At 44.0% G+C, this 24,245-nt stretch overlaps 1 protein-coding gene and 2 long non-coding RNA genes across 3 annotated transcripts in view; 1 reads left to right on the top strand and 2 right to left on the bottom strand.

Moving 5' to 3' along the window:
* The window catches only part of LOC309648229 (zinc finger and SCAN domain-containing protein 4-like), a 24,228-nt gene extending 3,283 nt beyond the window's left edge, over positions 1-20,945 (top strand). The window contains exons 2-5 of the mRNA XM_082436658.1: positions 9,318-9,432; positions 13,000-13,502; positions 13,627-13,792; positions 13,885-20,945. Of these exons, the coding sequence (XP_082292784.1) occupies positions 13,107-13,502; positions 13,627-13,792; positions 13,885-14,642 (1,320 nt within the window). The 5' untranslated portion in view covers positions 9,318-9,432; positions 13,000-13,106 and the 3' untranslated portion in view covers positions 14,643-20,945. The remainder of the gene's footprint in view (positions 1-9,317; positions 9,433-12,999; positions 13,503-13,626; positions 13,793-13,884) is intronic.
* LOC309648358 overlaps positions 11,298-24,245 on the bottom strand; it is a 263,978-nt gene continuing 251,030 nt past the window's right edge. The window contains exon 2 of the long non-coding RNA XR_014256632.1: positions 11,298-11,614. This is a non-coding gene — a long non-coding RNA (uncharacterized lncRNA). The remainder of the gene's footprint in view (positions 11,615-24,245) is intronic.
* Positions 15,054-24,245, bottom strand: part of LOC309648347 — a 46,248-nt gene continuing 37,056 nt past the window's right edge. The window contains exon 2 of the long non-coding RNA XR_014256621.1: positions 15,054-24,245. This is a non-coding gene — a long non-coding RNA (uncharacterized lncRNA).

The raw sequence follows: 24,245 nt of genomic DNA, 5'->3' as shown, positions 1-24,245 counted from the left end.
AAAAAAAAAGCGTATTAAATTAAAAGTTGAGATGCAGTTTTCCAGCATTTTATTTTGGAGTCAAAACCATACTGTTTTCAGTATGAATCCTCTAGTATTTTGTGTCTTTGTTCTTGTTGACAGAAAAGCCATAAGTAATCCAACATAATTCATAATAATTGGGATTCTGTAAAGTGATTGGGGAATTTCAGTACATTTTAGAACAATCAGAGGGAGCACAGTTATAATTTAAAGTGTTATTAGCTCTAGACATTCTCAATATTATCACCCATATTTAACAGGGGAGCAGATTTTAGGCCCTAATTTCTAAAGTTATCCAGTGCATATAAACTAGGATTTATTGAAGACTCTTTCTCTCTATCTTTTTGTGTTTGTCACATATCAATTGTCCATATTTGGTGCATACTGTAATAACAAATATAATTAGCACTAATGTTTTGGGAAGAAAATAGTTGCCTATTGTCCACAGGTCTGGGGCAGGATCTTGAAGGGCATATCTCACGAGCTACAAACGTACAGCTGTATACAGGCATCTGGCAGGGGCTAAAAGAGCACTATGGGAATGAATCAAACAGCCAGGAGGTCATATCGAGAGAGTGAGAACAGATGCTACTGTATGTAAGCAAATCCAAATGTTACTGAAAGGATCCTCAACCATAATTGATTCGTTTCATACATATACAGGTGGGGAGGAAAGTGTGTGTGTTAAATTTATCCTCATCTGTATTTACACGAACTTTTCCAAGTAAATTTAAACACGAAATAAAAAAAGGAATTAGTAGACAAAAATAACACATTAAATGAGAAAATAAAATGACCAGAAATCATGTTGAAGACATATCAAAAAAATATCTTTGACATACAGATCAGGTTCATTAACTTAAAGTGAGAAGTAACCAATTTTGTTTAGATCTGAGACACCACCATAGAAGTTAAGTGTCCTAGGAGGAATGGCATCTCATGGTGGATTACGGCTACATTGATCCCAACCATTGAGGCCCCTATACCTCACATAATTCAAGTGAATGTGCCATTCAATCTTCACAGGCCAATACTTTGCTCTTACATGTATTCTAGCCAGTGCCTATTTTAACAGCCTCTCCTTCACCTACATAGGAACTCAGTACTATACACCTTTACTTAGTTGTCCATGGGATACCGCAACGGTTCAGCCATCACATACAACCTCAACTGACAAGAACTTAATTGGATCCAGCTGTCCCCATGCACCCAAGTATGGCGCTACGTTGATGATTTGCTAGACACTTGTGCAAGGCATACATTCATCGTTGTGCTTACAGAGAGCAGATGGGCTACTGCCCCACATGTTTCAGCTTCATGCCACCCCAGTGGATTTCTTAGCTTCATCCAGTGTGCCTAAGGGCTACTCTATTGCTTATGTAGTTAAAGGGCAACTTTCCCTGGCCTTCCCTTTAAAATACCAACTCTAGAGACTTCCCTGGCGGTCCAGTGGTTTTTTAATTTAAAAAATAATAAATACTAACTCCAGCCATTCAGGATGGTCACTCTAAGGTCCTGACCAAAATTCCTGTTGGCAATATATTAATTCTTGGTTGCTCATGTCAAATGCTGTTTTCAAGATTTTAGCCCCCAAGGTCTATTGGTTTTATTTCCCTAAATACTTCTCACTTCTGCAGGCATATCCTCCTCCATATCAGACTTCCCTCTCTTTATATGACTTGTAGTATCTGCATTTGGGGACCACATATAACCTTTTGGCCTCCTGCCAAAAAAAATTCTGTATCTTGATTGTGGTTGTGCCTACATGATTCTACACGTGATAAAACTGCATAGAACTACACACATGCACACACGTAAAAACGGTGAACTGTGAAAAACATAGGAGGATTTAACCAATGTCAAATTCCTTGTTTTGATATTAAGGTTACATAAGTTGCTACCACAGAGGAAACTAAGTGAAAGATACTCTGTACTATATCTGCCACTTCCTGTGACTATACAGTTATTTCGGAATAAGACATTGAAAAAAACAAAACAACAGATCATGTGTCTTGTCTTGCTAAATCCCCACAACTTCCCAGAGCAGTAAGAATACAATCCAAATTTCTCATCATAGACTCCAAAATACATGCAGCAGCCCCTGCCCCGCTCATCTCACTACCTACCAGTCTCCCGCTCCAGCCCTGCAGTCTTTCACTCTATACCAACAAGCCAAGCTCTCACTAACCTTGGGGTGTTGATACATGCTTTTCTCTTTGCAGGGAATTTTTTTTTAATTAATTTATTTATGGCTGTGTTGGGTCTTCGTTTCTGTGTGAGGGCTTTCTCTAGTTGCGGCAAGCGGGGGCCACTCTTCATCGCGGTGCGCGGGCCTCTCACTATCGCGGCCTCTCTTGTTGCAGAGCACAGGCTCCAGACGCGCAGGCTCAGTAATTGTGGCTCACGGGCCCAGTTGCTCTGCGGCATGTGGGATCTTCCCAGACCAGGGCTCGAACCCATGTCCCCTGCATTGCCAGGCAGATTCTCAACCACTGCGCCACCAGGGAAGCCCGTTTGCAGGGAATTTTTCTTCACTTTCTCACCTGGATGGAGTCTTCATTGCACTGCGTAGCTGTACAGTTCAATGTCCCATTTTCCCACATTTACAGATGTGAATGCTGAGTACTGAGGAGAATGGACATGACCAAGGTCAGCCAGTTGGTAAATGGCACAGCTCAGGCGAATTAGAAAAACAGTCTGTCTCTAGAGTCCAAGCACTTAGCTACTAGCCCACACTGCCTTGCTTCACATGTGAATTGAGAAAAGAAGATACAAGGCCAAGCAATCCAGTTCCAAGCTTCATCTTTTGTTTTATTATGAAGACAATAATATGTTCTCTTTTAAAAAAAAACAAAATATATATGGAAATGCAAAAGGCCTATAATAGTCCAAGCATTTTCTATTTTCTAAAAGAGAACAAATTTGGACTTTAAAGACCTGATTTCAAAACTTACTATGAAGCTATAGTAATGAGACTGTGTGGTATTGGTGAAAGGATAGACAATGGAGCAATGGAAGAGTCCAGAAATAGAGCCACATGCATATCATTAATTTATTTTCAACAAAATTGCCAACTTAATTTTAAAATGAAAGGATAATATTTTCGACAAATTATTCTGAAAAACTGTGATATCCTCATGCATAAAAGTAAAGAACCTCAACCCTTCCCTCAAAATATTCACAATTGAACTCAAAATGGACCACAAACCTTAATATAAGAGATAGAAATATATACCATCTTAAATATAACAGGAAGAATGCTCTTTGTTCTTGCTTTAGGCCAAGATTTCTTACATAGGAAAAAAAAAAACCATAAAAGAAAAATATGATAAACTAGACTTTAATAAAATTAAAATTTCTGGGGACTTCCCTGGTGGCGCAGTGGTTGAGAATCTGCCTGCTGATGCAGGGGACACGGGTTCGAGCCCTGGTCTGGGAAGATCCCACATGCCGCGGAGCAACTAGGCCCGTGAGCCACAACTACTGAGCCTGCGCGTCTGGAGCTTGTGCTCCACAACAAGAGAGGCCTCGATAGTGAGAGGCCCATGCACCGAGATGAAGAGTGGCCCCTGCTTGCCACAACTAGAGAAAGCCCTCGCACAGAAACGAAGACCCAACACTGCCAAAAATAAATAAATACATAAATAAATAAATAATAAATTTTTTAAAATAAAAATTTTTTAAAATGCATATTCTTTAAAAAAAAAATTAAAATTTCTTGCAGTTCAAAAGGTACTGATAAGGAAATGAAAAAAAAAATCGATCTACGGCCTAAGAAAAAATATTTACAAAACCTATATCTGACAAAAGGCAGGTATACAGAACATGTAATAAGGTAAACAACACTACTAAAAAACTAGGCAAAACATCTGAACACATATTTCACTAAATATGATATATGAATCATAAGTAAGCACATGAAAATATTCAGTATTATTATTTAAAGAAATATGAATGAAAACCACAGTGAGGTCCCACTGCACACTCATTTTAATGGTAACATTAAAAGACTGACAATATCTAGGTGTTGAAGATGTGAAGAAAAGTGGAACTCTCATACATTGCTGGTAGGAATGCAAAATAGTACAAATAAATTTGGAAACACTGGCAGTTAATGAAGTTAATCATCCACTTATTCCTAAGTATAACTATAAGAGAAATGGAAACCTGTGTCCACAGGAATACTTTTACGTATTGGCACGTTTCCAGGAACTTTATTCTTCAAAGCCAACAACTAGATAACAAAAACAAACATCCATCCACAGAAGAATGGTTAAGAAATTGTTATATTTATAAATGGAATACTCCCCATCAATATTAAGGAATAAACTACTGATACAGGGGGAAAAAAACCCATCAATTTCAAAGCGTTATAGTAAGTATGGATGTGTGCATCATCTATATCAACAACAGCCTTAGAGAGACCAAAAGCCTTTCTACTGAGATTGGACGTTAACATCCAACCGGAAAACAGAAGAAAGCCTGGGATCTGGCCCTCAGCTGCTCAGTTCTGATAGGCCACCCCAGGTGACATAATGAAAGATTGGCTCCTCACCTTGAGACAGGCTGGGACCTGGGACCTGAGACCCTTCACTGCAGTGCTTGCACCTGGACAAACGTCTTCTTGAACAACAGAATACAAAGAAACTCTAAGGGACTAAAAATAAATATATGCATGAGAAGTTGGGGCAAATTATAAACAATAAGATATGAAAAGGCCAAAACCCAACTGCTACCTTTGAGGTGACTGCCTGCCAGGGGCAAAAGCAGTGTACTATGCATGATGCCTGCACAGAACACCACCAAGGGGGCAGGCAGACCCACTAATCCGCTCCTGCTCTCCCCGCATTTAAGAGACCAGCTCGCCTCTTCGTGAGGAGAGAGCAAGTGCATCTATTTCTTGTTTTTGATCCCTCCTGCTGCAGCACAAGTCCCAATTAAGCCTTGCCTAAATTTCTCATCTGTACTCTTATCAATTTCTTTTTATTTTTAAAATTATTTTTAAAAATATTTATTTATTTATTTGGTTGCCCCGGGTCTTACTGCAGCATGTGAACTCTTAGTTGCAGCATGCATGTGGGATCTAGTTCCCCGAGAAGGGATCGAACCCGGGACCCCTGCATTGGGAGCTCAGAGTCTTAACCACTGGACCATCAGGGAAGTCCCTGGCCTCTTAACCAATATCTATTGATTAAAGAAATCCAAGAGGGATTTCCCTGATGGCGCAGTGGCTAAGAATCTGCCTGCCAATGCAGGGGACATTGGTTCCAACCCTGGTCCGGGAAGATCCCACATGCGGTAGAGCAACTAAGCCTGTCACAACTACTGAGCCTGTGCTCTAGAGCCCGCGAGCCACAACTACTGAGCCCACGTGCCATAACTACTGAAGCCTACGCGCCTAAAGGCCATGCTCCACAGCAAGAGAAGCCACCACAATAAGCCTGCGCACCGCAACTAGAGAAAGTCCACACGCAGCAATGAATACCCAATGCAGCCAAAAAAAAAAAAAAAGGCAAAAATCCAAGAACCCAAGTCGGTAACCGTCTCTGAGCTATACTAAATGGCTCAAGATTAAGGGCCACTGAGAGATGGGAGAGACCCTGCCGCACCCCCTCAAGTTAAATGAGCTGTGCCATTTCCTGATTAGGAATCTTGCCTTTTTTTTTGGATTTTTGTGTGCGTGCGTGTGTGTGTGCGTGTGTGTGTGTGTGTGTGTGTGTGTGTGATTTTAGTTCCCCGACCAGGGATTGAACCCACGCCCTCAGCAGTGAGCGTGGAGTCCTAACCACTGGACCTCCAGGGAATTCCCAGGACCCTTGCCTTCTTGCATTCTGGCCTCTTTACCACTCTTGCCAGCCTCTATACATATGCCCTCAGGTAACATCCTCATGGTGCCCCCGACAGCGGTCACCTGTGCCTCTGTCTTCTCGTCCCCTGACTCACCCACATGGGTTGTCCTGCCTCATCCCTAAACTTTGGCTACTTCCAGCCATGCCCTTCAGAGTCCAGCAACTCAAGGATCTCGTGTCTGGGAATAAAGACGCAGACGTAGAGAATGGACTTGAGGACACGGGGAGGGGGAAGGGTAAGCTGGGACGAAGTGAAAGAGTAGTACTGACATATATACACTACCAAATGTAAAACAGACAGCTAGTGGGAAGCAGCTGCATAGCACAGGGAGATCAGCTCGGTGCTTTGTGACGACCTAGAGGGGTGGGATAGGAAGGGTGGGAGGGAGACGCAAGAGGGAGGGGATATGGGGATATTTGTATACATATAGCTGATTCACTTTGTTATATAGCAGAAACTAACACAACATTGTAAAGCAATTATACTCCAATAAAGATGTTTTTAAAAAAGTAAAAAAGGATAATTTAGGGGGAAAAAAAAGGGATCTCATGTCTGCTCCTGACTTAGACTGCTGAACCCCACCCTCCCCCCCACAGCCCCATGTCTCCTGCCCGGGCATCACATATTTTCCCCCTCTTTTGGAGACTACTTGGATCCAGATCTTGGTGTTTCTAGTTCCATTTTCTTTATGTATCCCACAACTAGTATTTAGTAGCAATAGGTGTCAGCCACTGTTTCAGAGGCATAAAGCAGAGAAAATCCCTTCCCACAGGTGGATCACAACTTTTGTTCTTTTATGCTTTCTGTTTCATTCTCCTACCCTTGGCCATTTAGATGTCATCTTCAATCTGATCATCGGACTCACTGATTCATTCTTTAAATATCCCCATCCTCCTATGTATTCTACTCAGTCCTTTCTTTATCAATGTTTTCCATAACTAACATTTTCCCAATTTTTTTGAAGCATATCTTCTTGCTCCTGTGGCTTTTTTCTTTCCTCATGTCCTGGATTATTTTATCCTCTTATTTTAATTTCTTTGTACTTCCAATTCTTTAAACTATATAACTTATGTTGCTTACTATGATTTCTGTGAGGTTGCGATTCTTCTGTATCTAGTTGCTTTTCCCTGGATGTATGAGTTGCTCTGTGTGTGTATGGAGGAATGGCCAAGGTCAGGCCAGATGCCCTGGCAGATGCAAGAGTATGAAATGAGGAGATGGGCCAGGGAAGGGAGCCCAGTTTTCACCACACTAGGCGACCAGGCTCATCTATTTTCATCTTAACTTAGCCAGGATGGAGGCGTCTCCTGAGCTGTCATCCCAAAAGTCTGCGGGATGAGAGGGGATGGCCTGACAGCCCAGGGGCAGCTGATCTGCCTGACCTCTCCTCAGACCCTCTTGCCAGATATTACGGTCTGTTCCAGCACCACAGTCTGAAGCTGGTACAGCTGGTAATTACTGAACTGAGGCCATGTAGGTGGTAACTGAAACCGCTTTTCTGTGTGTGTGTGTGTGTGTGTGTGTGTGTGTGTGTGTGTGTGTGTGTGTGTGAATTGGCAAAGGGTTTCAGGACGGTGGGGAAGGGCACAAAATATGGAACACTTCCCTAATTTGTGTGTCATCCTTGTGCAGGGACCATGCTAATCTTCTCTGTATCGTTCCGATTTTATTACATGTGCTGCCGAAGCGAGTATGAAACCGCTTTTCTTTTGCTTTTCTATATATATATATATATATATATATATATATATATATATATATATTTATTTATTTATTTATTTATTTATTTATTTATTTATTTTTGGCTGCGTTGGGTCTTCGTTACTGCACGCGGGCTTTCTTTAGTTGCATTGATCGGGGGCTGCTCTTCGTTGCAGTGTGCAGTCTTCTCATGGCAGTGGCTTCTCTTGTTGCAAAGCATGGACTCTAGGCATGCGGGCTTCAGTAGTTGTGGTGCGTGAGCTCTGTAGTTGTGGCTCATGGGCTCTAGAGTGCAAGCTCGGTAGTTGTGGCACACAGGCTTAGTTGCTGCACGGCATGTGGGATCTTCCTGGACCAGGCCTCGAACCTGTGTCGCCTGCATTGGCAGGCGAATTCTTAACCACTGCACCACTAAGGAAGTCCCTGATAATTTGGTTTTACTGAATTTTGTGAAACTGTGAAGCCACGGGGAGCGGCGAAGTTTTTTTTTACCAGAGGCAGTCTGAGCCCTGCTCTGAGTAACTCGAAGCCACTGGGGAGCTTCCGCAGAGGAGGCACGTGTCCAGACTCGGTTATAACAGGGTCCCTATGATGGCTGCTTTGGGAATAGAAAGACTTGTGTGGGAATTCCCTGGCAGTCCAGTGGTTAGGACTCCGTGCTTTCACTGCCGTGGCTCTGGCTTCAATCCCTGGTCAGGAACTAAGATCCTGCAAGCTTTGTGGCTCAGCCAGAAAAAAAGAAAAGAAAGGAAAGAAGACTACTGGGAGGAGGGGAAGCCAGTTAGGAGCTGACCTCATTAATCCAAGGGAAGGATGATGGGGCCTGGGCAGTGCAGGTTAAAACGTGGTTTGATTCTGGATATAACTTGAAAGCAGATAATGTTAGGACTGCTGCAAAAGTCCCTTCTCTCCAAAAAACATTCCATCTGCTTCCCTATCTCTTCTCTTATCTTCCAGGTGGTTACTCACTCCACAAGAAGTCAGGAAACAGAAGTGTTGAGTTTTCCTAAAATCTCTTCCTCCTGCTTTCCCCCTAGTGAGTGTAAGACCCCACCCCTCCCACCACATTTTCAAACCAGGAGCCTCTCCCCATTTTAACCCCTTCCTCTTCCTCAGTCCCCACAAGTCCATCAAACATCATGTGCTTTCTTTACATAAAATAAGCACTGCTATTTCCCTTCCCACTAAATGATCTTGGTTTCAGCCCCTACGATTTATTTGTTGGATTAGAAACCTCTCCTTTGGGGTCCTGGGGCACCCTCTGACTCATCAGCCCCGATGCACAGGAGGAGAGAATCCCCCCCACCCCCACCCCCGCATTGTGCCACATGGCTTGAGGGATCTTAGTTCCCTGGGTCCTCAGCAGTGAAAGTGCAGAGTCCTAACCACTGGACCGCCAGGAAATTCCCAGAAGGAGAGAATCTTAGCCTTGTTTTCTGCTTCACTTGCAATCCACATGTCTTGGAAAATTGGAAAGTGTTAACTTTGTATAAGACTCACATAGGACAAAACCTGATGTGAGATTAAATATTATATCCCCACTTAAGTGCGAATGTTGTTATATTTCACTGCAGAAATATGTGTGTTTGATTGTGGCCTATTACCCCAGGCCCAGGGCTGTTATATAACACCATACTGGAAAGCTGGAGCTGCAGCTGATGAGGATTCCAACAGAGATTCCATCAACAGTCACACTTTATCCAATCACGTCTTTAAATGCATTATTGTCCCTGATCCTATAAAAGGGAGGAGCCTTGGGAAGGCACATCAGATGAACCCAGTTCAGAAAGTGAGTCACACAGAGAGTCCTCAACCTTCAGCTCAAGATTACCCAGTCTGAAGTTCAGTCTTCTGGAGGAGGTGAGTTTCCCATTTTGTGTGTGTGTGTGAGTGTGCATGCGTGTATATTTATGCATAGCTGTGGGGAGAAAATTCCTAGGTACAAAGATATGGATGTCTCTCAGGCATGGGGGGTGGTCGATTATGACAGCTGCTCTGGCTGTGCAAAATCTGGCCTGACTGAAGTAGACTTCTCCTAGGAAAGTCTGTTAGTTTGGCATTGCTTTTTGTTAATTTTATGTTCTAGTAATTCATTTTTATTGCATCTTGTGGCAGTGGAGGTCCATGGCCGATTGAGATGATGGTGGGGCTGAAAATGAAAGAGTGTGTGTCAGTTACCAGTGAATGCTCCACATGCTTCATATGTATCAATTCTTTTAGCTCTCATGGCAATTCTGAGCTGGGTGTCATTAGAGATCAGAGCCCCCATGACAAGGATGGAGGCCTGATGGCTAACGTGTCTGGGGTCACACAGCTTGTAAATGCCAGGCTCCAGGTTGAGAACGTTGGCAGTCTGGGGGGGTTTTGTTGTGTTTTGTTTTTTATTGAGATATAATTGACATATAACATTGTATTAATTTCAGATGTACTGCATATGATACAATATTTGCATGTATTGAGAAATGATCACAGTAAGTCTAGTTAACATCCATCAGCATGCATCATTACATCCCTTTTTCTTGTGATGAAAATTCTAAATATGGCAATTTCGAATTCCAAGGTCCTAGCCATAATAGTGCTCCGTGGCTTTGTTTGTGTGAAATTGAGTGCATGTCTGCAAATGTGACCAAGTGGTCTGTGTGTGCCTGGGGTAGTCCAGAAAGAGAACCCATGGGACTTCCCTGGCTGTCCAGTGGTTAAGACTCCACACTTCCAATGCAGGGGGCGCAGATTGGATCCCTTGTTGGGGAGCTAAACTCCCACATGCCATGTGGTGTGGCCAAAAAAAAAAAAAAGAGAGAGAGAGAACTCCTGGGGAGTCCCAGATGAAGGAGGACGTATGGATTATACAGAAAAAAGAAAAACAATAGAGACCAGTATACCCGGGTGTAGATAACCAGCCACAGCACCTAAGGTGGGGTGGGAAGGGTGAGGACAGGCCCAGGCAAAGCCTGGTGGAACCACGAAGGACTTAGTGCTTTTCCGTGAGAGCAAGAGGGAGCCATGGAGGGAATTAAGTGGAGCAGTGGAGCATGACCTGAGCAGATTAGCATTTTAAAAAGGTTGACTAAATAGGTGTGATAAGTGGATTAGGGGAAGGCAAGGATGTGTTCAACTTTCTCCTATAGGGTTTTGCCTAGAATCATCTTTGCCTCATTCATTGATGAGATCAGGGTGGCTAGTTTTATCAGATCAGCAGGTGAGGTTGACACAAAACATGACATCAGTTAACAGAAATTAATTAGGTATTTGGGAGCCCACATATCCCAACAAACACCCACATTTTCAGATTTTGTGGCACGACGTTTGCTTTAAAAGAAAACAACAACAAATACAGGGACTTTCCTGGCAGTCCAGTGGTTAAGACTCCAGCTTCCAATGCAGGGGGCGCGGGTTCCATCCCTGGTCGGGGAACTAAGATCCCACATGCTGCGTGGCGCAGCCAAAAGAAAAAAGAAAAAAAATCTGGGAATTCCCTGGTGGTCCAGACTCCGTGCTTTCACTTCCAAGGGTGCGGATTCGATCCCTGGTTGGGGGAACTAGGATCCTGCAAGCTGCGTGGTGCGGACAAAAATAATAATAATAATAATACAAGTCTTTGAAATGTTGACTATATATAAAAAAACACACACACAAAAAAATAGAGCAATGATGTAGAAAGAGGATTAAATCTTTTATCTGTTTGACATCCCAAGGGGTATCCCTGTGGTTGCCCAGATCATTGATTTGCAGTCACAAATCAATATTGAATAATACAAACTCAGTTTCTCCTCTGAATCCTACACTCCAGTAGAAAAGGATAGGCAATACAAACAGCTCAATACGGACTTCCCTGGTGGTGCAGTGGTTAACAATCCTCCTGCCACTGCAGGGAACATGGGTTAGAGCCCTGGTCCGGGAAGATTCCACATACCGTGGAGCGACTAAACCCGTGCACCACAACTACTGAGCCTGTGCTCTAGAGCCCACGAGCCACAACTACTGAAGCCCGCGTGCCCAGAGCCCGTGCTCCGCAACAAGAGAAGACACCGCAATGAGAAACCTGCGCACCGCAATGAAGAGTAGCCCCCGCTCGCCGCAAGTAGAGAAAGCCCATGCGCAGCAACAAAGACACAACGCAGCCAAAAATAAATAAATAAATTTATTTTTAAAAAGAAAGAAACAGATCAATATAAAATTATAACTTTGATAAGATCAGTGAAGCAAAGACAAATGTTTTTCATAAGGAAGGGTAATTGGAAAAAAGAAAGAGGTGAAAGTAAAATGAAAATTTCCTGAGGAATGTATCATTGGGCTGACACGGGGTGTAGCTGAGGTGGTTTTGCAGGTGTTTGTGTCTGATGTAGGAGTTTCTAGCACAAGATGAAATCATGTATATGGATTCCAGCCTGTCCTATTTCATTCACTTTCTTGTCAATTGTTTGTAATATTTTGTTTTCTTATAATGACTGAAAGAACATCTTTGTACTAGATCGCCTTCGTTCAGTTAAATCATGTCCAATTACAACTTAAGACGCTATTTACTGTTTAAAATTGAACTATTTAAATTGAAATGTAACGCACATACAGAAAAAAGGAAAAGTGAAAGTATATAGATTGGTGGATTTTTACAGAGAAACACTCGTGTGTAACTGCCTCCAAGATCAAGAGGTAGACTATCGTCAGCTAAAATTGGAAGTACAGCATCACAGGAACTCTCTCTTTAGTCCCAGGCAAACTGGGATGGGGTCTTCCTATGGAGCCCTCCATATGTACCTATCCCAGGATCTACTATTGTTTCCAAAATTTTAACCAACATCCTAAATAATATTGATAGTATTTATATGGTTTTCAATGAACATAAACGAGAAGAAACAAAATGTTTTGTTTGGTGCCTCGATTATTTCCATGTTATTGCATGAAGAATTTCTTCTCATTGCTATCAAAAATGCTTCTACATCAATTAATTGTAATCTGTCCCATTGAATGTTGGACATTTAGATTATTTACAGCATAGGAATATTATGAATTATGTCGATAGAAACATTATTGTATATGCCTTTGTTGCACATGAGTATATTCTTCCGTTGAGTACATGCCGAGGAGTAAAATTGATGAGTCACAGGGAATGCATAAATACAGATTTAGCACATATTAGTCAAAGCATTTCCAACGTGAGTACTCACCAGCAGTGACTGAGAGTGCCAGGTGCTCCAACCCATGTCAATGCTGACTCTATTTTATTTTAGTGATTCTGGTAGGTATATTGTAGCACATTGTTGTAGTTTTATTTTGCATTTCTGGGATGACTGATGAGGTTGCGCTTTTCTCCATTTGTTTATTCACCAGATGTCTAGTAGAATTCATCCATGAACTCAACTGAACCTGAATTTTGTTTGTTTCTTTTCAATTATACTAGTGTTGTAATTTATTACATATCTCTTCTAGTTTGCAGTTCTTAAACATCCACCAGTTGTTGAAAGAGATCCCCCAAGAAACAAGTCAGCAGAGATTGAATCCCTGAAGTTGCGGCTCTCTGAGAATTCTTGTTAAGAATGGCTTTAGACCTCAGAATCTCCTTTCAAGATGAACCATCCAGGAAGGATCCTGGGTCAGATAATCTAGAGCTTAAACCCAGCCAAGGATCTGCCATCCAGGAGGGAGAGGGGATCTCTGAGTTCCGGAGCACTCAGCTGAGCTTATTTCAAAACAGCAATAACTCATGTGCAAGGCAGGAGCTGCAAAGACTCTATAAATTATTTCACTCATGGCTGCAGCCAGAAAAACACAGCAAGGATGAAATAATTTCTCGTTTGGTCCTGGAACAGTTTATGATCAATGGCCGCTGCGGTGACAGGTCCACTTTACAAGAGAAATGGAATGCAAGCGGCAGAAACCTGGAGAAATTCATGGAAGATCTGACCGATGATGGCATGAAGCCACCTGGCTTAGTAAGTAGAGGGTTCTGACCCCCAGGGTGAGGGGCATGGGAGTGTAAAGAATAAGTAGTCTGTTGGAGTTGCCTGGAAGTAGAGAAAGAAGTTATTATAGATAGTAATCAGGCTTTGTTCACAGGTCCACGTCCACATGCAGGGACAGGAAGCCCTCTTTTGTGAGAATATGCCCTTAAGAGAAGTCATTGTTCACTTCACAAAACAGTTGTCGACAGGAACTCCAGCAAGAGAGAACATGGGGACACCTTTCTGGACTCCTCAAGATACTTCCCTGGAAACAAGACAAAGTGAGTGGGGAAAGCCCAGGTACCAGAGGGATGATCTGTGTGGACTCTTTCTTGGGTATAACTTCACTGAGTCACTTTTTCCCCCGCTACAGAAAGTGAAGGTAAAGAAAATGGTGGCAACATTTCTTTGAAAACATGTCAAGTAAATGACCGTATTGCTAGTCCAAACAATCAAATACCTTTCCTACTCATTATCCAAGAAGAGAACAGTCCGAGGCCTGAAGAAGGAGGTGTTTGTTTGGAGAATCCACTCAGCTCCAGAAGAGCAGGTCCAGGCCCCTCCAGGTCCCAGGAAGGGTCCCTGAAAGGACCCTCCTATCAAGATGTCCTTGTGGAGATGGAACCAGGGTTTCTCTTCAAGCCAGACCAGGTCACCCTTGAGCCTGTTTCTACCCACCAGAGCACTGAGGGGAACTCTGCACGTGGGGAACACCAAGAAAGATTCCACGGAGCCCCAAAAGTATACAAATGTGAGACGTGTCCCAAGATCTTTAGGTATTCCTCTCGGTTAAAAGTTCACCAGAAAAGACACAATAATGAGAGGACATATATTTGTGCTGAGTGTGGCAAAGGCTTCTTCCAGGCATCAGACCTACATGTGCATCAGAGGATTCATGCAGGAGAGAAGCCTTTCATGTGCAGCATGTGTGAAATGGCCTTCAGCCACAAAACCAACCTTCGGGCTCACGAGAGAATCCACACGGGAGAGAAGCCCTATGTATGTTCCCTTTGCCCGAGACGCTTCCGCCAGTCCTCCACCTACCACCGCCACCTTAGGTTTCACCAGAAAATTGCCCTCAAAAGTGTTCCCTCCACGCTAAATGCTTCCTTGGCTATGGCCCCAATGTGATGTATAGAAATAATGTATGTGCGTATGTTTATTTCCATAGTACTGCTCTATAGAATATACTTTATAAAAATAATTAAAGGGCTTCCCTGGTGGTGCAGTGGTTGAGAATCTGCCTGCCAATGCAGGGGACATGGGCTCGAGCCCTGGTCTGGGAAGATCCCACATGCCGCGGAGCAGCTAGGCCCATGAGCCACAATTACTGAGCCTGCGCGTCTGGAGCCTGTGCTCCGCAACAAGAGAGGCCACGATAGTGAGAGGCCCACGCACCGCGATGAAGAGTGGCCCCCGCTTGCCGCAACTAGAGAAAGCCCTCGCACAGAAACGAAGACCCAACACAAACCATAAATAAATAAATAAATACAAATTTTAAAAAATTTTGTTAAAAAAAATAATAATAATAATTAAAAAAAAAAAAAAGTGGCAACTTCCCTGGCGGTCCAGTGGTTAAGACTTCTCGCTTCCACTGCAGAGGGCACAGGTTCCATCCCTGGTCGGTGAACTAAGATCCCACATGCCTGGCAGCACGGCCAAAAATAATAATAATTAAATAAGATGAAAAATTAAAAAAGGAAAGAAAATAAATTTTAAAAGACAATTTAAAAAAAAGAATGTAATTTCCTGATTGTATTTTCCATTTATTGTTTCACCCCCCACCCCAAAAGAAAAAGTAAGTTTATGAAGAGCAGGGAATTTCTCAGTTTTGTTCACTAAAGTATCTCAGGTGCGTAGAAAAGCATCTGGCACATTTCAAATAACCAATAAATATCTGTTGAATAAATGAATGGATGTGTTATTTTGGTGTTTATTCTTTAAAATTTTGGCGTATGCCCCAAGTGAGAATGAAACGGAGCAGGACCCTATGCTCCTTGTCCCCCCATGTCCTCAGCCTGCTTTTGTGTGTGGAAAAACTTCAGCAAAAGAATAAGTTTAATCAGAGAAGTGAGAAAATGCAGAGACAAAGGAAAACAGTCAAAGGAGACCAAATAATAATTGTTTAGTCATTAAGCAAAAATCAAGGATCTTTAGTTCCTCCTTAAAGACTGTAGATAATACTCTGAGCCATTTCCTGAGCTGTCTTGTAGATACTGAAACCCCCACCAGGTGGAAGAAGTTAACAGCATGATGACCAGGCTGTAGCCATGACATAAGCTGCCACAATTCTGAGAATTAGCCTCAGAGAAATAGGGAAAGAACGGACCCTGAACCTGAAGACTAACTGTGCTTAAAACAATCAAGAGAACGCTGATCAGAGCACAGATGACCAATTTCAAGATGACTGTTAGAGCTGACTGTGCTGTTTCTGCATGTGGTCCCCTCCCTCCGTCTATAAAAGCTGTTGCCCACTGATTGTCTCGGGGGGTGGGGGTGGGGGTGGGGGTGGAGTCAGCCTTAGGACAGGCGTCCACCCTCCCCATCCCCCGGTTGCCGGCATCCAAAATAAAGCAGTTCCCTTTCCACCAACCTGACCTCTTTATTGGCTTTTGAGTGGCGAGCAGCCAGACCCCACTTTCGGTTACAATAAGACAATGAGTTCCAAGCTCAGTGGTCCAACGAGACTTTCCCTGCCTGCTGCCCTGTCCTCTGTCCACACCCTTTATCTCTAGTGCAGCCACAGGCACCTAAAAAGGTGGGGAGCGGAGATGGAAACTTGGAAAGAGGCCTTAACTGAAGAAAGGGACCCTTCGTATTTAAATAATATATAATCATTTAATTTACTGGCAATTTAATAGCTAAACTGGACCTAAAAGAAGACTGGGGACTGAAAGTTGCAGAGTGCAATTTTATTAACAAATACCAGAAAAGTCCAATGTTTTCCATGCACTTCTTCCAGTAGATGGAGCGTGTGGGGGTAGGGAAGGCTTATATGCAAAACCAGTTTGAAAGAGCAGTTTGGAGAAAACGGATTCTGTGTACAGTCGAGGCAAAAGCTCACATGCTAGTTATTGCGAACACATTTGTGATCTGGCTTCCAATAGGAAATTAGGGTTCAGTATCATTAAGAAACTAGAAGGTGCCCTGTAGAAATGGCCTGAATCCTGGAACAGGGGCATTCTGTGGGGTAAATTGTGACACTTCTCTGATTCCCTTGCTATCGGGCTGGGATAATGCTCCACTATGTGGAGAAGCCCATTCATCCATCCTCTTTCCTGGGCTGTCTCCAGGTATTTTACTATGGTGAATATTCTTGCAAATCTTGGTATGATAGAAGGCTTTTCTTTGGAAAGACCTCTGGGAGATGGGTTGTGAAATAACAGCAAATAAATATATATATTGGACTCTGCCCGGTTCCCCAGCACAGCGCCCCCAAAACCCTTGTATTTTCCTAAGAGAGAAAAGCACTAGGAGCTTTTTGTTTGTTTTTGTTTTTGGCTGCGACACGGAGCTTGTCGGATGGTAGTTTCCTGACCAAGGCTCGAACCCGCACCCACAGCAGTGAAAGAGTGGACGCTTACCACTGGACCTCCAGGGAATTCCTCTGGGAGCATCTTTTGTTCTAAAGTTTGATCTTGGACCCTGGCTTCTGACACAAAGCACCTAAATCCTTTTAAATTTCCTGGATGAAAGGAGTGTCTTTGGCTTTAAATGAGGTGATGCTTGGTGGGCTCCTGGATGGCTTCAGGATGGGGACTGATCACCAGAAAGACCGAACTATGATTAGAAGCTTGGAACTTTCAGCCCCACCGCACCCCTGCATCCCTGGAAGTGGAGAAGAACTGGAGATTGAGTTAATAATGGATCATGCATTCTTAAGTTCAGGACTTGGAGATCTTCCAGGTTGCAGAACACATCCATGTGCCAGGAGGGTGGCATGCCCCTACTCTACAGGGACAGAAGCTCCTGTGCTCGGGACCCTTCCTGATCTCTCCCTCTGTAACTCTGTCTGGCTGTTCATCTGTACCCTTTATCATACCCTTTAAAATATAATAAACTGTTTAAGTAAGTGAGTATTTCCCTAAATTCTGTGAACCGTTCTAGTGAATAATCCAATTCGAAGAGGGCAGTTAGGGGAACCTCTGATTTGCAGCCAAATCAGACAGAAGTTGTGGGTAACATGGGTACCCACTATCTGCAATTGGCCTCTGAAGTGGGGGGCAATCATATGGGACTGAGCCCTTAACCTGAGGGATTTTCACTAACCCGAATTAGTGTCAGAATTCACTGAATTGTAGAACACCCAGTTGGTGCCACAGACAATTGGTTGGTGTGAGAAAACAGCCACACTTCTGATGTCAGAAGTGTTGAGTGTGGTTACTTCAAAAAGACACACGCACCCCAATGTTAATAGCAGCACTATTTACAATAGCCAAGTTATGGAAGCAACCTACGTGCCATCAACAGATGAATGGATAAAGACGATGTGGTATATATATACAATGGAATATTAGTCATAAAAAAGACGGAAATTCTGACATTCGCAACAATATGGATGGAACTAGAGTATTATGCTTAGTGAAATAAATCAGACAAAGATACATACTCTATGTTATCACTTATATGTGGAATCTAAAAAAAAGAAATAAGTGAATGTATATGATAAAATAGAAACAGACTCACAGATATAGAGAACAAACTAGTGGTTACCGGTGGGGAGAAGGAAGGGGAGAGGGACACAATATGGGAAGGAGACTAATAGATACAAACTACTATGTATAAAAGAAATAAGCAACAATGATCTATTGTACAGCACAGGGAAATATAGCCATTATTTTCTAATAACTTTAAATAGAGTATAATCTATAAAAATCTTGAATTACTATTGTATTGAATCATACCTGAAACATATAATATGGTAAATCAACTACACTTCAATGAAAAAAAATAGTGTTGAGTATGGCAGTAGAGTGAGAGTAAAGGAGAAACACAAGTATTTTTCCAATACCCAGCGGCAAACTTTTTCAAAGTGGTTTTTACCCATTGTAGCACCATTAGCAATACAAAAGATCTTGAATGTCCATGTTTTCTGAAATGCTTGGTTTTGTGACTGCTCTGACTTTAATACCTGGACCCCCGGGGTAGAGTTTATTGGAATCAGCAAGTAAGATAAATAAGTTAAAAAAAAAAAAAAACCAGCTCTTTCTCTCACACCCTCTGCTTAGCCAATATGCTTGGATTTTGCAGGTTAAATGCACAGTTGACACGTCTCCCTGACACACCAGCTGCCTGTCTGACTCTACTTGGCATCACACACATCACACAGGTACTTAAATCATAAATAGAATGAGTGCCTGGCCTCCACCCAGCTCCAAGCTCAGTGATTATATGCAGAGTTCAACAATACAAAGGTGGATTCCCACTGGTAACCTCCTGTGCATTCGACTGAGGTGGAGAGTCAGCTACAAGTCCAGACTAACACGTTTGGGGAGTTTCTGCTTCTAAATGAAAAGGGAGAGAAGGGGGCAGGGCACAACCTTTAAAAGAATGACATAGCTCAAGGCCATGACCCAAACTGGTTAGAACCAAATAAATCCAAGATGGCAGATGAGTTGACTTCCACCAGACCTTGAGCATCAGTATATACTCACTGTAACACATCAGCACACTAATTGACACACCCACAGTCACCATGACAGATCCCAGACCAACCATAAAAGGCCAAAAAGTGGGTGGTGGCCCAATTCCTAGAAATTCCTACCCCTTCCCCAAAATAGCTGGAATACTCTTCCCACTCATTAGCCTATGAAATTACCCACTCCTATAAAAACTGACAACCCCATACCCTGGTGCCGCTCTTGCCTTCTGAGATGGTCCACACTCTGTCTGTGGAATGTGTTTCTCTCTAAATAAATCCACTTCTTTTTTAAAAATATATATATATTTTAAATTAATTTATTAATTTATTTATTTTTGGCTGTGTTTGGTCTTCGTTGCTATGCACGGGCTTCCTCTAGTTGCGGCGAGTAAGAGCCACTCTTCATTGCGGTGCATGGGCCTCTCATTGCAGTGGCTTCTCTTGTTGTGGAGCACGGGCTCTAGGTGCACGGGCTTCAGTAGTTGTGGCATGCGGGCTCAGTAGTTGTGGCTCACGGACTTAGTTGCTCCACGGCATGCGGGATCCTCCTGGACCAGGGCTCAAACCCGTGTCCCCTGCATTGGCAGGCGGATTCTTTTTTTCTATTTTTTTAAAAATTAATTAATTTATTTATTTTTGGCTCTGTTGGGTCTTCATTTCTGTGCGAGGGCTTTCTCTAGTTGTGGCAAGCGGGAGTCACTCTTCATCGCGGTGCGCGGACCTCTCACTATCGCAGCCTCTTTTGTTGCGGAGCATAGGCTCCAGACGCGCAGGCTCAGTAGTTGTGGTTCACGGGCCCAGTTGCTCCGCAGCATGTGGGATCTTCCCAGACCAGGGCTCGAACCCGTGTCCCCTGCATTGGCAGGCGGATTCTCAAGCACTGCACCACCAGGGAAGCCCAGCAGGTGGATTCTTAACCACTGTACCACCAAGGAAGCCCCCCCAATAAACCCACTTCTTACCCATCACTTTGTCTCTCACTGAATTCTTTCTGTGACAAGACATCAAGAACCTGAGCTTCGTTAAGTCCTGAGACCAGGTGTGTTATCTCAGTTAAAAGAACGTGGGTTCAGGTCCCAATCTGAGGCCCACAGTTTCATAAACAGAGGGTTCCTTTGCAGAAAGGAACCAAGAAGGTCACTGGATTTTTCTCTGCAGGTGGGTTGCCCTCTGTTTATTCCAAGTGGAGCTGGCTTACCCCTTACAGTTGTGAATCCAGTTTCCTCTTTAAGATATTTATTTATAATTGAAAAATGAATTCATTAAAATATTTAATAGTGATTATGTGTAGGAGCATTGTATCTCTTCCTATGGAAACCCAAATAAGGCTTGGGGCTACTCTAGCTGTGACCCTGTTTACCCTCACCACAGCCCTGATCACTGTAAGATTTTTTTGTTTGTTTTTGGGTTTTTTTGGCCAAACCGCATGGTGTGCAGGATATTAGTTCCCAGACCAGGGATTTAACCCAGGCCCAAGGCAGTAAAAGCGCCAAGTCCTAACCACTGGACTGCCAGGGAACTCCCAGAATTTTCTTTTTATTCATTTGTAATCCACGTGGCTCCCTCACTTCATCCCAGACTGACTTGTGTCCTTTCCTGACAGTCCTCTGATTGCCCCCTGGGAAGTCACCCCAGACTCTAAGATCTTCTCAGTCTACTTTGTTGTCCTGAGGACACTGGTCATCCGACTTTGTCTTGGGCATTTACTTAGCACAGGCAAGAGAAACCCCCTCTCTGAGCCTCGGTTTCTTCCTGTGCAAAATGGAGAGGATGGGGGGGCCTGATCCCAGGGCTCCGAGAGCAGGTAAGGAGAGGATGCACTGGCCACACCCACATCCCCACCCTGCCCCGACAACGCAATTACTGTGGGGCATGGTCGCCCTAGTGCTAGCTTGCCGGCGGTGTCCTGGGGGGACAGGGAATGACTAAGGGGAGCACTCTGGGCATCTACAGCTCAGGTCTGTCCCGGGAAATACTCCTCAGGCCCCCCACTCCAAGAGCGCTTTCCATCACTCTGCTCTAATCGCTGCCAGACCTCCTCAACTTGGGGGATATCAGGAGTGAGGGGCACTGTGCCTCCTCCCAGAGTCTCTGTGCCTTCTCTGGGCTGCACCTATACGGAGGCCTGGCTGGGCTTGGGGACGTGGAGCCTCCACCTGCTGTTATCCAATGGAGGTCTCGCTGCTCGCAGCTTACAAACTCAATTACATACTCACAAATGGCCATAGAAAAGAAAGGTGCCTTTAATCAGAATGCTGACAATCTGGGGAGATGGTGGACTCAGCGTCCCCCAAAAAACACCTCTAGAGATTCTGCTCGGCCATGAAAGTTTTAAAGGAAAGGAGGGAAGTCATCTCAGTTAATCATTGAGATTGCAACAAGAGGGAAGGGGGCAGGGCACAACGTTTGAAAGGATGACATAGCCCGAGGACATGACATAAATGGATTAGAACCAAATGGGTCCAAGATGGTGGACAAGTTGACTTCCCCTAGACCATGAGCTTCATTATATGCTCATTGTAACACATGAGTGAGCTAAATGACACACCCATAGGTGCCATGACAGTTCTAAGGCGACAATAAGGATCAAAAATTGGGCGGTGGCCCAATTCCTGGAAATTCCTGCCCCTTCCCAAAATAGATGGAATACTTCTCCCACTCATTATCCTATGAGAAATTACCCACCACTATAAAAACTGACAACCCCACACCCTCGTGCCTTTCTCACCTTCTGAGATGGCCCACGCTCTGTCTGTGAAGTGTGTTTCTCTCTAAATAAATCCACCTCTTACCTATCACTTTGTCTATCACTTAATTCTTTCTGCGATTAGACATCAAGAACCTGAGCTTCATTAAGTCCTGAAGCCAGGTGTGCGATCTCAGTTGGAAGACTGTGGGTTTTGGCCAGGTTCAAGTTCCAGCACTTGGGTTCAAGTCCCAATCAGGGTCTTGGCCAGGCTCGAGTCCCGGCACGTGGGTTCAAGTCCCAATCTGAGGTGCACGGTTTCAAGATGGCGGATCAGAGTCCTTGCCATCCTCCACTGCATGCAGGCTCGTGGACTTCTTGTGATCTTCCCCTAGATGTTATCTTGTTCACACAGTTTGTTTGTGAGATCATTGAAGGGGAAGCTAGGGAAGAGATCTGGTCATCTGTTAATTACTTATTTTTCATTTCTGCTTCTTTGATCTACAGAAAGAAATGACAAGTTAGGCAAGGTATTCTGTGATTAAAAGACTTGAAAGGTGTGCTTGGGCCGGAGATTAGTAGAGCATGCGGGTGCCTGGTTTAAAAGTTTGTTACAGTATAACTTTGCTAAAATGACAAGAAAAGGGGCTTCCTTCTGAGGGCCTTGTCGCTGGCCACTGGTCTAGTGGCTAAGATTCAACGCTCTCGCTGCTACAGCCTAACTGAATTCATTCTCTGGCCGGGGAAGGGAAATCCTGCTTCAAGCCGCTGCAGGCCGAGGCCACCCGAGATCAGAAGGATCAATAAAGTTTGCAGAAACACTTACTTAAAAAGCCCAAATTCCGCAATGGTTTTCTGGGAAGAGTTTTTATAGGCAAAATCCGGGGGTGGGCTGCAGGGTGTGTAACCCTCCTCTGATTGGTTGGTGATAAGGTAACAGGGTGGTCTTTCAGGAATCTCAGTCATCAGCCTTCTGGTTCCAGCCAGTCTGGGGTCCATGTGCTTGTGTTCAGCCAGAAGCTACCATCCTCCACATGGGTGGGGGCCTCAGATCCTGCAGAAGAACTCAAAAATATATTGTTATGTATATCCCTTGAGGTGGAACCAGGACCCTGCTTTATTCCTGCGCTATTGTTTTCTTGACCGCTCCTCCTTTGTTTCTGCATTCCCTCCCTTCCCTAATTAGTGACTGTATGGATATGCCCTTTGGAACTCAGAAAAGGTCTAGGAGGCTGAAGCTTTTTTTCTTTTTTCTTTTTTTTAGCCACAAGGCATGTAGGATTCTAGTTGCCCCGACCAGGGTTCGAACCCGTGCCCCCTGCAGTGGAAGCATGGAGTCTTAACCACTGGACCACCAGGGAATCCAACGAACGTAAGGAGGGGTTTTGTACCTCAGAGGGCCCTGCAGGGTCCTGCTCGGTTTCATTATGAACATTTCTCACAGCAACCTACCTGGAGAAGCAGATTTCTGGGGGAAATGCACGGTCAGAGAAGTGAAGTGTTTTCCTATATGATCAGGCCCAGCCGTATGGCTGCTCTCTTGCTCTCTGTACATCCCCTGCCCGATCAGTCCCTGTCTCACTTACACCCCACTCACCTGACTGACCTCCCTCTTAATCATAAAGCCTAATCAGTAAATGCCTACCTACTCCCCCCACCCCACACCCCATCACCTCAGATCGCAGGATCTTAGTTCCCCGACCAGGACCACGAGAGTGAAAGTGCGGAGTCTTAACCACTGGACCACAGGGAAGTCCTTGTTCTAATCTTTAGATTAGGACTATCTCCACTGTGACAGTTTATTAAAGGGACTGTGAGGGGAGTGCTCCTCTGCCAGTTTTCCTGGCAACAGGTGAGCCAACCTGATGTCAGTTCTTCCTGGAACAGGCAACCTCCCTCTTCCCTGTGAGAAATGGAATATTTCCTGCCATGTCAGTAAACAAAGGATGTCACAGTCATCAGTGATTGCAGCCACAGCCTATGGTGAGCTGGTGAGCCCCGAGGGAACTCAGGAAGGAAACAGAGAATACCTGACATCTAGCAGCCATCAGACTGCATCCACTGCCCGCGGTGAGCCCTGAGGGAACTCAGGGTGAGAAAACACAGGACACTGGCCTTGGGTAACTAAGGTGCATATCAAAGGAATGATTGCAGTGAGCCCAGACTCTTGCATCTTCCCATACACAGAAAAGCACTACATTCCTTAACTTGAGATTTCTAATTTTCTTTTCTTTTTTTAATTTTTATTTTAAAGTATATTTATTTATTTATGGCTGCGTTGGGTCTTCGTTGCTGCGCGCGGGCTTCCTCTAGTTGCGGCGAGCGGGGGCTACTTTTCCTTGCAATGTGTGGGCTTCTCATTGCGGTGGCTTCTCTTGTTGCAGAGCACGGGCTCTAGGCGCGAGGG

This window comes from Balaenoptera physalus (assembly GCF_965194825.1).
Source record: "Balaenoptera physalus genome assembly, chromosome: 19".
Taxonomy (NCBI): domain Eukaryota; kingdom Metazoa; phylum Chordata; class Mammalia; order Artiodactyla; family Balaenopteridae; genus Balaenoptera; species Balaenoptera physalus.
This window is presented reverse-complemented; position numbering and strand designations above follow the sequence as displayed.